Genomic DNA, 13,689 nt, shown 5'->3' with positions numbered 1-13,689 from the left:
AACCCTGCCCTCTGAGTGGAGGCAGCGGCGAAAGAGCTTAATCAGGATCACACAACAATAATGAATGGAAACGCGTCGCAGCCAAGAAAGTTGAGCAGCAGTTAGAAGTAACTTCGGGGAGTGATGCGTGATCTGCGAGTAATGGATGGGCCCGGAGAAGAAGGAGCTACTCTGGAGAGGAGAAAGTTTCATCTCTTTTAAAATAACATAACAATAGCTTTTTTGAAGGGAGGACAGTGGAAATACAGTGTGAGGCTCAACATGGAGATACACGCGTAAATGGCACAGAGGGACAGTAACAGCAGACTCCTGCGCTGTCAGCCTTTCATCCGGAGAAGTGGATTATCTGGATTCAAAACGTTCACGAGACTCTCGGAAATACTTGGAATGAGATTTTCATTTTTGCTTTTTTAAACTTGGATTATTATTGTTTTTTGTTTTGTTATTATTGTGAGTGAAATAAGTTGAAGGATTTGGCACAAGGGAGAAGATGGGCAACATAGAGAGCGTGGACGGCCAGTCGGACATGATGAAGCATCACATCATGCCCCTGAAGGTGCCCATGCCTGACCCCACCGAGCTGGAGGAGAAATTTGCCATTGTTTTGGTGAGTTGTTATCACCTCTATGTGTCTCAAACTTTATAAACGATCATTTCACACTGATTTACAGGTTTGTTTATTTGTTTGTTTTACTGTTAGCACTGTTGTCTTGAGCCCATCTGTTAAATGTCCCCCCTTGAATTCCATTCAAGAATCAAGAGATCTTTATTATTTTCCATGTGCAGGTACAATGACATTTTGTGTGGAGCTGCAGATACGTCATTAGATAACACACAGTAAAGGATAAAGCCTGAAAAAGAAACTATGAAATATTAACAGAGGTAATTAATGTGTATATACAAGGAATCAAAATAGAGACAGTATAGACAATACTAAAATAAAGTAATGAATCCTAATTAAAATAGTGCTAACACATTATTATGAAAGTTTGTGTGTGTGTGTGTGTGTGTGTGTGTTTACACTCCATTATGAGCTGCTGATGTTCTAAATGAAGGGACCTGTGCTGCTGTCCCGCCCCTCCCTACCTCACTCCCTCCCTGCCTGCTGTCTCCCCCCCCTCTTCCTCCCCACCTCCTCCCCCTGCGGTTCTTTTGTCTCCTCCAAAGTCAGAGGAGAAGTCAGCGTTTGGCTGAAGTGGCAAACACAGCACAGCATGGTGGGTGAGGGGATGGGTGGTTTTGATCTACGTAGGCAGAAAGGACGTTTTTACTGTACGCAGCCTTGGCACAGAACATCACAGCAACATTCCCCGCCTGGGTTTTGCCTGTAGACACTTCATTCTCGCTGCAGGCAAACCATCTGAAAACAACATTTTCTGAATTCCCCCAAAACTCCCACACCCGAGGAGCCTACCTCCCCCTTCCTCCTCACCCATCCCCTCCTTCCTACTCCTCACACCAGGCAGGAGTGGAGCTGCTGCTGCCTGAGCTCTTTTGTAATAACCACAGTCAACACCCACTTTTACCATCCGTCAGCTCAGTCAAGTGACTCTGTCATCCCACGTCAAGAGGGGACTTTACACGCTTTCTCTTTCAACAGGTGACACGTAGAATAAAATCAGTGTTCCCTGCTATTGTTCATGACAAACTGAACCATCTATCTATCTATCTATCTGTCTGTCTGTCTGTCTGTCTGTCTGTCTGTCTGTCTGTCTGTCTGTCTGTCTGTCTGTTCTGTTCAACAGAAAATGAATCTGAAACTATTTTGCTGATGTGATTAAATTAATAAGTCAAACAAGAAATGAAGCATTTTCTGGTTGCAGCCAAATCAAAAGTGATGATTTGCTGATTTTCTTGTCATTAATCAATCAGTTTGATTTCTATAGCACAAGGAGGCAGGATAATAAGTAATGAGCTTTACAGTAAATATAGAAAACCTTAAACAAATAGGATAGAAAAACATAAAGAGGCTCGACACCAATGAATCAACCATAACACAGCACACATACACATATAAGAAATACAATATTCGACTTAAGTCTGTGTTTGAATAGTGTTTCCATGCTCCACACGCACGCAGGCAGAAAACAGAAAGCTCTAGAACGTCACTCCAACTTGTTGCTCTGTTACGCTGTAAGTCGTCCAGACTCCTGCAGTCGAAAGAGAATGCACTACCTGACCTCTCTGTTTATTTATGTGATTTTTTTTTGTTAAACAGTAGCATGAGGGTTTCTCCCAGGTGCTTATTTTGTGGTCCTCACTCCACATTTCAACACAACCACACCCGGAGTTGATTTTCAGCAGATTGAGACCTTAATTACGGCATCGAGCAGAAAAGAGACAAGATCCTCACAGCAGCTCGTCCCTGAATACTTTGTGGACCCTCCGTGTTTTCTGGAATAAAACCATTACTTGCTTGCCAGAGCTATCAGCAGCTACAGCGTAAAGCCCTCTCTTGAAGAGACTCAGCACAGCGAGAAGCCATTCAAGGCCTGCTTGTTGACCGCTGTGCTAAGTCTCAGCCATTATAACAATTATACACTGTACTCTACAGCAAGCGCGAATATGACAGCTCAAGTTGGGTCTCTTTCTCTGGGCCTCAAAGTTTTAAGGGGAATGTAAAGTTTTTCCACGTGACCGATCTGGAGCCCTCACATTTTCCTCAAAGAAAGACTGGAAATGGTTTTATATCAACATTCAGCCTGCCTGGAGACGGGAACAGTCTGCACTTGTTTGCCCTTCCACACAACATCAATCCCTGTTATTATGTTCAGCCGTGCAGAGCAGATGATTTCTGTGAGAGACGCAGTAGACTCAACAGTTCAGTTGTGCTTCGGACTGGGAAAAGTTTTCAGGCTCCCCGGAATCCCACTCCAGCCTATACCTCATATAGTATCTCCAGTTTTCCTTTACTTTTGTGGGAAAGAAAAACACGCGTGTATATTTAATTGTTCTTATCAGACAGCGGTCTCCTCTCTGCCCCGCTCGCCCCTTGTTGCGAGATAACGGTACATCAGCTAGCCTCCCTCTTTGTGGTCAGAGCTCATTCAGGAAGACAAGGCAATGACTTTGATGTCTGGCGGTGGTTGTATTCCTTTGGGTGCTATATCCACGGTATCGTACGTGACAGAAATAGTCAGTTAACATTGCTTTCATCTCTCTGCTGAGCTGAGCCAACTCTGTTGTCTGTATTTGTAACTCAACAAATAAAACACTCTCCATAAATGGATATTTTGAAGTTGGTAGTTCCCCCTCCTCTGGACCACTATGTTTCCTGCTACATGATGGCGCGCGGATGTGAATGGATGCGTCTACATCTGTGTGGCGGGACTGCCCTCTCTCTCTCTCTCTCTCTCTCTCTCTCTCTCTCTCTCTCTCTCTCTCCCTCTCTCTCTCCCTCTCCCTCTCTCTATCCCTCTCTCTCTCAGACACAGCTCACAGACGTCCCACCGGAATGACACCAGCCCATAATGATGTCATGGGTGCAGCGTCCTCCGCCAGTGTAGTAATATCCCGAGGCTAATGACTTTAACAGGGCCCGCTCTACTGTACTGTAGATGGTGCGGGCGGTGAAAGAGGGACGAGACCCCTGGGTTATAGCTTCGTCTGCTTCACGCTGGTCTGCTAATAAAGTGCTTGGGTCAGATTTGACTTTTTGCAGCATGTGGTAAAGGCATCGGATCACTTCTCCTCGTCTTTTCTGTCCAGCGTTGTCAGGAACGGCCTCGGCTCTGTCTTTTGTGGTTGGAAACAGCTGCCTGGCATTTTCCTGTCTTCATTTTTACAGAGGAAATTACATTGTAGCCAATGGTGGTTGTGGTTGCTTCGCTCTACAATAAGAACTGTGTTCATGCAGGCTGCTTCTTCTGCACAACACGCAGTTAGTTCAGCGAGAGATATAGATCCACGTAAACCTCACAGGTACATGAACATAGAATCTTTCAAATATCTCGTCTGCTGGTTGTAGTTTCTTGAAACTTTAAGCTCTTTTCTCTTTGTCCTTGGTAACTTTGACTTATTCCTGATTCCAAGTGGAAGTGGAACTTCTCATTCACTGTTTCTCAGACGCTCCCATTTCCTGAGCTTACTCTCGCTGTGGGTCTGGCCTCATAAAATAACCTTCTCCATATGACTCTGCGCTTATGAAAATGATGTGAGATGAGTGAGTGGCATTTTCAAAGGTGTACGTCTGGCCCGGGATCCTCTTTCAAAGTGCCCCCGCACCAATCCACTACTGGATTCCTGCGGTCTAGTCCCGGCTGAGGCCACAGGAGAACACAGAGAGGGAAAATTCCCTTTCAACTGGCGGCCTGCCACTGTTCTCGGTTGTAACGACTTTACCAGCGTTTTTTAAGTGGCGCGCACATATTTAAGAGCTGTTACGGGAGCAGCATGGGATTATTTTCACCACTTGATTGCGCTGGAAAGCATCGTTACTGATTTGTCTGACTCTGCTCGACGCACCACGGCTTTTATGCTCTGACATCGAGTTGCATCATGTGCTTTTTTCCCCCCAATGTTTGATTGGACAAGAGGGAAGTCCCTGGAGTAAATGTTGGGGAAACTACAGAAGAAGAAGTAAGCATTAAGTCAGTGTTAGTCAAATCCGACATGCTGACGATGTGACTCCCGCGCCCTGTCTGACATCACTGCCTCCTGACGGCTAAAGTCTAAAGAAAGCTGCCGTGTCTGATAGTTGCCACTCAAGTGGAACTAATGGAGTCCAGATGTGCAACGTGTTTATTAGACATCAAACCTAAATCATTTTTATTTCTCTAATGGCACTTTGAGTTAATTTATGTGCACAATATGACTAACGCTCCCTTTCTCACACATCATCGTTGCCATCCCTCTTTTCTGGAGAGAGAAAATGTGTTTGTTACATCACACATCTGGCTCAGCCACCCACCGCCATGTCCCTGGAAGAGGATGGGGGTTACGGGAGTTGAGTGCACACAGTTAACTTGGTTTTAGAGAAGCAGAGCAGTCTGGTGGTTGGTGGTGGTTGGTGGTGGTGGGGGGGGGGTTCAGCACAAGGCTGTCCACCTGGCTCCCTCCGCTCCCTCGGGCTACAATTCCCCCCAATCTGTGCCGGGCTTTATGGCAACTTTAACTGCCTCTCTTCTTCTCTGCGTGCTGTTATTTTGGAAAGCAAAGGTCAAGTTAAAGACCATGACTGAGCAGATGTAACATGTCCACATTCGACATAGATTCTGTCTGAGATTTCTTCATGAGCTCTACCTGAGTGGTTTCATATTTAAAAAGGAATCGTTTGATGGTGATGGCACTGATGTCAGGCGGATGTCTGCACTACCAATATGGAGCTCCATCCAGCCGCTGATAAGTGTAGAAGTGTAGAAGGTCAAACTATTCCTTTAAACCCTGTAAAGAGACAGCGCAGGTAATATTTGTTTTTCCTTTTTTTTAAAGTCACATAACTAAAAAACGTGATTTATTCATTTTTGCACATGTTTGCAATATGCATATGTACGTGGGGGGTTTTGGGCTTGTGTACGCGTGTGCAGTTGTGCGTGTCAGTGGGGGTTTGCGTGCTGCTCTAATGCAGCTGCACCAAGGCTGTAGGTTGGAGAAGTGGTTTCCTCCTCAGTACAATGGGGACTCTGTCAGTCAGTGTTGTTTTAGAAGGGGGGCCTCATCCCCTGTTGCCTTTTGTGCCTTCGTTTGACGCCCAGTGAAACGGCTGTAAACTCGTATCCAGTATATTACACTGCTGTGCCTGGCGCTACTTCTCCTATACACAAGTGATGTAACGTAACTGTTTCCCAGGCCTTCCCATAATAGCATAGCTTTTTTTTAAATCTTTTCGTTTCTCTTTTTTCATGACTTGCGCTGCCTTGTCACTGTGAAGCTTAAACTCATGAAGTCATATTGAGAAACAAAGGGGGATTCTTCAAAGACGTGTGACTACTAATGGGATTCATGTGAATTCTAATTTTGTTTTGGTTTGGTTTTTGTTCTTCTTTATTTTATCTTCACCACCAGGGACATAAATCTTTGGAAAGTACATTTAATTCACAACTTTTAATTCTGTGCAGCTCAGGCTCACAGTTGTTGCCCTTTCTCTTTAGCTGACCTTCATCTTTTTAACTGGGCAGTGTGTCAGAGGGCCCGGTCGGCATGAGTTATTGAGGCTTTCGTGTACCTGCATTCCTGACATTCCCCGTGTATATCATCTGTTGGCCGGGGCTTCCCTGGGATGTGCACGGATGCACAGAGGAGAACAAACAGGATGTTTGCCAACGCACAGGAATGAAGGAATACTTCCAGTTCATGACCAATCTTCACATTTATTAATAAGTCACTCCTAACATCCCTCATATCTTTGTTTGTGTCCACATTTCCCGGAAACTTTGACATGTTTAAAAATGGCTATGTTGAATAATATAGTTATTGCCGAAAAGTTTCTCATCCCTGCTGTTTTGAAGCAGAGAAACGTCAGAGATAAGGTCCTGTAAACAAGTGTGCATTTCAACTTCACTCACTTTTGAAGCTCGAGGAACATCTGGCTTCAGCGGGACCTTGAGCTATAAGGACATTTTCATCTTTATCTCAGGCTGTGGTTGTTGGTTGGGCTTCAAAGAACTCTGTGATGATAATGGTCTCTAGCTTGAACCCAGATATCACTGCCGTCAATCACCGCCATGTCGTAAATAAACGCATTAGCAAATGGACTGTGGGAGGCGGTTCTTGATTTATCAACCGAAAATGGCATTTCCACAACTTCCTGATACTTTGAGTGGCCGTGGAAAGTTATTTCTCTCAACAGAGAGACTCAGAGGTCACAGACCAGGAGACGTGAGTTCATGGGAGAAGAAGGAGGCTTCAGAGTGTGCTCAGGCCGGAGAAGGTTAGGTGGTGGATTAGCATGAGGGCAGGAGGAGGCTGAGAACATCACACCACAGCTGTAAACTGTGTTTCCCTTACTTACCGATTTAACAGGGATTTAGCGCTACATGATTTGAGCTTCGACACCACATTAAGTTTCAGCCATTAGCGAAGCCTTGAGTCTTGGCCATTTGTCACTGTGCTTTTCTATGGTAATGTAACGCTTCCTTCTGGCTGGGTCTTGTTCTCTGGTTGGTGGGTAACACACAGGTTACAGTTTCTCACACACAGTCTAATTATTCATTATCACAGACAGGTCAGACACCCGACTTTAAATTTCTCAACAGCACATGTACAACACCAATCACCTTTATAACTGTTCCCCCTTAAACATGGGAAGCTAGGAACCAAGAGTAAGGGGAAAGCAAATAAGAAATCTGAATACACAAGTTAATACTGGAATGGCTCTTAGTAGAGGGAATATTTCTACCAAGGCCCAACAGTCCCTTTATGAAGCCACATTTAAATTCAATAGATCTGGATTTTTATTTAGAACTGCTACAAATTACACACACATCCATTCAAGGGGAACTCTGGATATACACCAAAAAGTCATGGGTTCTTCCCTTACTCATACAACATCCTTCCACCAAGTTTCGTAGAAATCCTTCCTGATGTCAATAATTATATAATAAACAGAATTCTAAGCAAACATTACACTACTTAATATGCAACAGGAATCAGTGTTAATATAATAATAATATGAATTTAAACTAGTTATTAAAAAACAATGTATACAGTATCTAAGGTTAAGTAAGTAAGCTTAAGGAAAATCCACTGACAAAGCATTTAGTTGTTTTTCATTTGTATCTCTTTGTTATCTATTATTTACTATAAAACTCAGCTTGTATCTGTTTAAGAGGAGCTGAGTTTACAGACGTCTTCACCTTTCACCTTTTACGGTTAGAAAACAGTTTCATTGAACCTTTGTTGTCTAATCACTTGTTTTACAGTGTCTTCACTTGCCTCATGCTTTGGGATCCACATGTCAAGAATGAGGTTTGCCCGCTGACACGACATTTGCACGTAAATCAGGTGCTTGTCTTTACCTGTTATGTTAATATCTCAATAAACAAACTCTTAACTGAGTCTGTTTATATTTGCTTTGTAAACAAGGGCCAGCATTAGGAGGTGTGGACAAGGAGGGGCCCTGAAAAAAAAAACTGCTGGGAGGGCTGGTGAGCGTCTCCCTCCTGCTCCTCCAGCATCTTTGTGCAGGAGGACTCACGCTTTGTTGTGATTGCCTGGTTCGGGTTACCTCACAAAGAGCGACAGGGCGATCGGGTGTCTGCCCAGAGGAAGGGGGGCTGTGTTTTCTCACACTTTGCTCCGCTGCCTTCAGCTCAGTGAGGTTTTACCTTGGAGCTGGACAAACACGCATTCATTCATCCACATAAACAGATTGTGGACGTTCGATGTGCAACAACACACACTCGTATTACTCATAGCAGCTCCAGAACAAACCCAACATTACTCAGGACAGTGTTCGGTTTCCTGAAGAGCGCAGGAAGTCCCTGCTGCCCCGTGACGACAACGGCCGAGCCTCTCATCCTGTCCCCTCTCATTGTGTTCCAGTATCAAGGAAAAGGAGGAATTCTAACTATAGCACCGGCTGTCACATGTCTTAATAAAAAGCTGGTGTGGTGTTTGTAGATGCTGTCATCGGCAGAGTCTGATTCACACTTACGTTTACCTCGAATGACGTCAACGTGTCAGGTCATCCGGTTTGATGAGCCCCGCCTTATGTAATCTCATAATCTACTGTTAAGTGTGCGTGATGTACGGCCCTGACGTCAGCTCCGTATTTACCCTTCCTGTCTGTCTCGGCGTTTCTGAGGGTGGAGGCAGTTATTTATTTCTCTTCTTCTTTTTTTCTGAGAGAGACATTTATTTTGAACTATATCCAGCCACCTCTGGCACAGCCGGGCCTGGTGCATTACTTTCCCTTCTAAAATATGCTCAGTTAATATGCTGAAAGAAAACAAAGTCATGCCAGGTCCCATATTCGTTGTGTTTTCTTTGCCTCCTCGTTGGCTCCACTTCCTGACAGGGATCAGGGCTCTAGATTTTTCTACCCTCTCCAGACTTTTACCCTTTGTTTAAACATTTTCCCTTTTCAGCATTTTCCTTTCTTACAAGAGCCCTGAAGTCTTTTTCTGAAATGTGTTGTTTTTTTCATGCGTAGCTGAAACATAATATGTTGAGTTTACTTAACACTGAGGAAAAAAGAAAGATTTCCGGCATTTTTTCAACGCAAACATAAGTCTGAGTGTTCTCCTGGACTCAGATCTAACCTTAAGCAGCCATATCAAGTTATTGCAATATTTTATCAACCTTTTATCCTGCGAAGCATAAAGGAAGAGTCACAAGATTTCCGTCCAAACAGGATGTGGAAAAGCTGATGAATGCTTTTATTTTAAGTCTAGGTTCATAACTGTTTCTTTTCAGGCTTCAGATCCTCAAGTCTCAGAAACAAATAGGGTTCATCTCTGAACTTGGAACAAAAAAGTCAGACTATTGATTTTAATTTGAGTTTACCTGTCTACAAATCGATCAAAGAATTAAAAGTACAATAACTTAGTTTTGGTTGGTTTTGTTTTTTTAGTTTTCAAGTTACAAATTTACATTGTGGTAAATATACTTTTAAAATTTTTTATGAAGAAATACATTTTAGCACTCCGACTGGGAATTGCTACTGATTTCTCGAACCGTCCACCCATATTGGGTCTGATTTCCATTTCAGTTAGGGAACTTTCCGTAATACCAATTTTGCTTGTGTAAGAGGTTCTTGGATAACAAATCTTGTAAATTCTGCAGGAACCCTCTAAACTGGTGCATTATTAAAATATGAATGTTTGCATTAAGAAATGACACCAGATCAGTTACATATATACATTTAATTTAACATGACCAACCCTGAATGGGGAAACAAATCCATGTACATCTCAGTGTATTAAATCGAATCAACAGGCAGCCAGTGTGAATAAGGTGTACGAATGAAACCATCACACATACTGCAGATCGACATACTTTGCTGTTGCTACAGTGTTTGGTGTAGACAATTAATAATTATTGTTGGTATTAGAGGAGAAAATTGTCTAAAGGCGTGTGTGATGTGTCACATCTGCTAATACAGGTTTTGTGTTGCTACTTCACTGAAACGTTTGTCCGCAAAACATAAAGTGGTTGTAGCATATTAACGCTGCAGAGTTTATCCTAACATATTAAAGTAGCGACAGACCCTCTTTATGATATGTGCATGTGGAGAACTTCACTACCTTCTTCAGTGACGTTTTTGCAGTGATGTGCCATTAAATGGTCTCAGAGATTCTCACAGTATTTCAACTCCATTTCGCACATCTCACATCTTTGTTTTCGTCAAGCTCCACGCTGTCTCCGTTGCTCTTAAACTCAAAAATCCAACTGGACATCTGCCTTTACGCTTGGCGGTGGATTCAGTCGAGCAGCTCCCTGTATTGACGCTCGTGCAGCCAGATCTTGTTGCATGAGAAGACGGGCGCACGCGAATCTAACAGGATCAACTCTTCCTACATCCACAGGGAAAAGACCATAAAACTGTAAAGTCATATATTAAATGACTGAGCTTACAAATTTTGTGATTCCAGTATATTGAATATAATAAATAAAGAACAACAAATTAGCATGGAAAAAATGTCAAGCTATTCTTTCAACATTCACATTTTTGGCTCTTATTGTGGTTTTTATTATTAACTTTGTTTTTCTGCCTCTAGTGCCCTGGTTGTCTAATATGACAATAACCAACCCTTTGTTTGAATTGTGTTTTCCAAGCTCAGTGCGGTGTTGTGTGAGGCTGTGACCTTTATGTTGGCAGGGCCAGCTTCCATTTGAGTAGTGCCGCAGGTCCTTTCTTCCCAGACCCTACCCTGATGAGCGGAGTCTCAGACTTGTCATGGTTCTAGACGGCTGTGTGTGCCCCGTGTCTGAACTGCCACAGGCTCCGTCCAGTGTGGTTTGCTCTCGAACCACCCACTCCTTTCCCTCCGAGCTGATGACAACTAAGTCTGGCCTGTGTAGATAGACTCTGCGTTTCCAGCCCACTGAAGGCTGCACAAAAGAGGGAATCACACTGAATGCATTTCCTTGGTAGGCCACCTTTAGGGTATTACAGTGGGGAAATTAGATTTACATGATATAAGATAAAGATTAAAGTTCTATTATTATTTCAGGCCTACAACTGTGCCTAGTCCACTTATAAGGGATTTATGTAAGCCAGGTCCACTATGCTGCACAAAGAGTACATTTTCAAACAATAGGCCTGCTACAAATTAAGATCAATAAATCAGTCAGTTTTAATCAGTTTCGCAATCTCGTTTTCAGTATTTCATTCTCTACAACAAATGTAATAAATCACTGACAAAAGCATATACACGACGAGAATGGCACCCAGCAGAGCGCATATCTACGCCAAGGCCCAACATTCCCCTTATGAAACCACATTTAACTTCACTAGATCCAGATTGGGAATTAATCTATGAGAAATCCAGGAAAATGTTGAAAGATCTTGCAAGGTTAACAAAAGTGAAAGAAAGTTCCTGGTTCCCCTGATCCGGATCCATACCAAAATGGAATGGGTTCTTCACTGGTGGATACCACTTCCTTCCACCAAGTTCTGTGGTAGTTTTCTAAGTATACTCTTGCTTACAAAAAAACAAACAAACAAACATACAAATAGACGGACGTGTGAAAACATAACCTCTTTGGTAGACGTCATTTACTGGAAATACAAAGTTGAACAGCTCACTTCTTCTTCAGGCTTTTGATCAAAGTTGACAAACCCCCGTTCATATCAAAATGAAACAACTTTCTCAGTTTCCCAGAACATTGGTTTGTGCAATTTTATGAAAAGCACACTCATCAATGACAACAATGCAGTTTCATTTTTACCACAGAGAGCATGCAGAATAAACATCTGCAACTTTGGGAGTAAATTGGTGATACAGAGTCTGCTAGAAAAACAAACAGAAGCGGAGTGGCTTCTGCAGGCAGAGTGATTTGTGGTCAGGGTTTGGAGAATGGTGGTGTGATATCTCATCCTGACTGAGAGTGTGAAGCTGTGAGAAAGACGAGGGAGGAAACATCTTGTCATCCTTTTCATTTGCCTGTCCGGGGGCCTCCGGCCGGAGCTGCAGGTCAGGGTCTTACCTCAGGGCTAATTGTAAATCAGCTCGGATTAGGAAGCTGTCCAGTGGAGGGCAGATGGAGTTGCCATGTTGACTCTGAAGTCTGCAGTGACCATGGCCTCTCCAGCTTTTCCCCCCTCTCCCCCTCAGTTGTGGGGGTCTGTGCGTGACATGAGTGCTCTGCTGAGTCCCTGATGGCTCTCCTGGACTCTCCATGGCTCCTTAAGCAGCAACCTGACCCCGTCAACTACTTTAAAACAACTCCTTAAAACCTCCGTCTTCCTCTGTCAGCGGCTCAAATGTCTTTCTGTTTAAGAGTTTAAACCTTGGATGGCCTGTGCTGCTCCACCACCTCTTTTTCCCTCTAAATGCTTGTCCCACTTTATGTTTCTTTACTTTTTTTGTGCATGATATGTTCTCTTTTTCAGGTGAATTATTAGTTAGGCGCACAACCAATATGTTCAGTTATCAATTAATCTACCGTTGATATGTCAGGTTAATTTTTTAATACTTAAATCTAAAAAAACACTAATGATTAGTGTCTTTAGAGTTCACATTAACATCTTTAAATATATATAGATTTTTTTAATTAAAGCTATATCCACAAAATTGATAACTTTAATTAGAATTGTTTGGATTTGTGTTACCAAAAAAGTAACAGATTTATTTTTTTACAGTGTATTAAATGTATAGCAATATAAAACAAAGAATTAGGTTTTTTTACTTCTTTGCTGTAAGTATGATTTTTTCTTTGAAAGAAATCTACATAAAAAGTTCAAAAAAATTCATCTTTTAACAAATGAAATACTATAAATACAGTGGGGTTTCCATTTTGTTTCCTCGGTGGCCTTGTGTGGTGACTCACTCTCTTGTCCTGGCTCACAATGGGGGTGTACTGATCAGAGGGATAGTGATGATAATAGAACCGGTTCATCTGGTTGTGCAGTGGTGTTGTGTTTTAGCTGGATTCTGCTCCACACAGCACCAGGGGGCAAACACTGACCCTGCCCACCAGCCATTGTGAGCCATTTTCTATGAGGAAAAAAATAGCTCAAATGTCAAAGGATGGGAATGGCACTGTACCAAATCAAAACAAAGCTCCACATTGAATCCTTTGTTGATCCGGTCTCAGGTCGAACAAGAAGGGCCTCGCTGGAGGAGGAGAGCGCATGTGGCCAACATGGCTACATTAACAAGCACCAGACATTTTTGGCATTTCTGTAGTATTTCATCCCTAAATTGGGCCGGGGTGTATCTGAAACTAAAAAGAGCCCCCTCGTCGCCATGGAAACGACTTCTTTTAGCTTCTCGTAAAAACAGGAAGCGTGAGATAGCATCACTGTGGGAGAAAGTGAAATGAAATTTGCTAAATTGGGTTACTTGGCTCAAATTACCCAAATCTAGTGAGAAAGGAAACATCCCCTCTGCTTTTGGTCTGGTGGAGGGAGAAACCTCATCTCTATGCCCACGCTCATGTAGCTTTCATACCTGTTATTTAAACAGTTCTTCACACACGTCTGCTCACAGCTCCACCTGTATTTGTTTACATCACCTGAGGCTCTAACTGACAGAGAGCAGAATGTTATCAGAGTCTCCGGTGTGCTCTTTGCTCATAACGAGA

The 13,689-nt window shown here is 43.0% G+C and overlaps 1 protein-coding gene across 7 annotated transcripts in view; it reads left to right on the top strand.

The window, feature by feature from the left end:
• Positions 1 to 34: 34 nt before the first annotated feature.
• Positions 35 to 13,689, top strand: part of fmnl3 (formin-like 3) — a 34,184-nt gene continuing 20,529 nt past the window's right edge. For all 7 annotated transcript variants that reach the window (XM_035159849.2, XM_035159846.2, XM_035159847.2 and 4 more), the window contains exon 1: positions 35 to 607. In XM_035159849.2, coding sequence (XP_035015740.1) covers positions 491 to 607 — 117 coding nt within the window. In that variant the 5' untranslated portion in view covers positions 35 to 490. The remainder of the gene's footprint in view (positions 608 to 13,689) is intronic.

This window comes from Hippoglossus stenolepis, chromosome 6 (assembly GCF_022539355.2).
Source record: "Hippoglossus stenolepis isolate QCI-W04-F060 chromosome 6, HSTE1.2, whole genome shotgun sequence".
Taxonomy (NCBI): domain Eukaryota; kingdom Metazoa; phylum Chordata; class Actinopteri; order Pleuronectiformes; family Pleuronectidae; genus Hippoglossus; species Hippoglossus stenolepis.
This window is presented reverse-complemented; position numbering and strand designations above follow the sequence as displayed.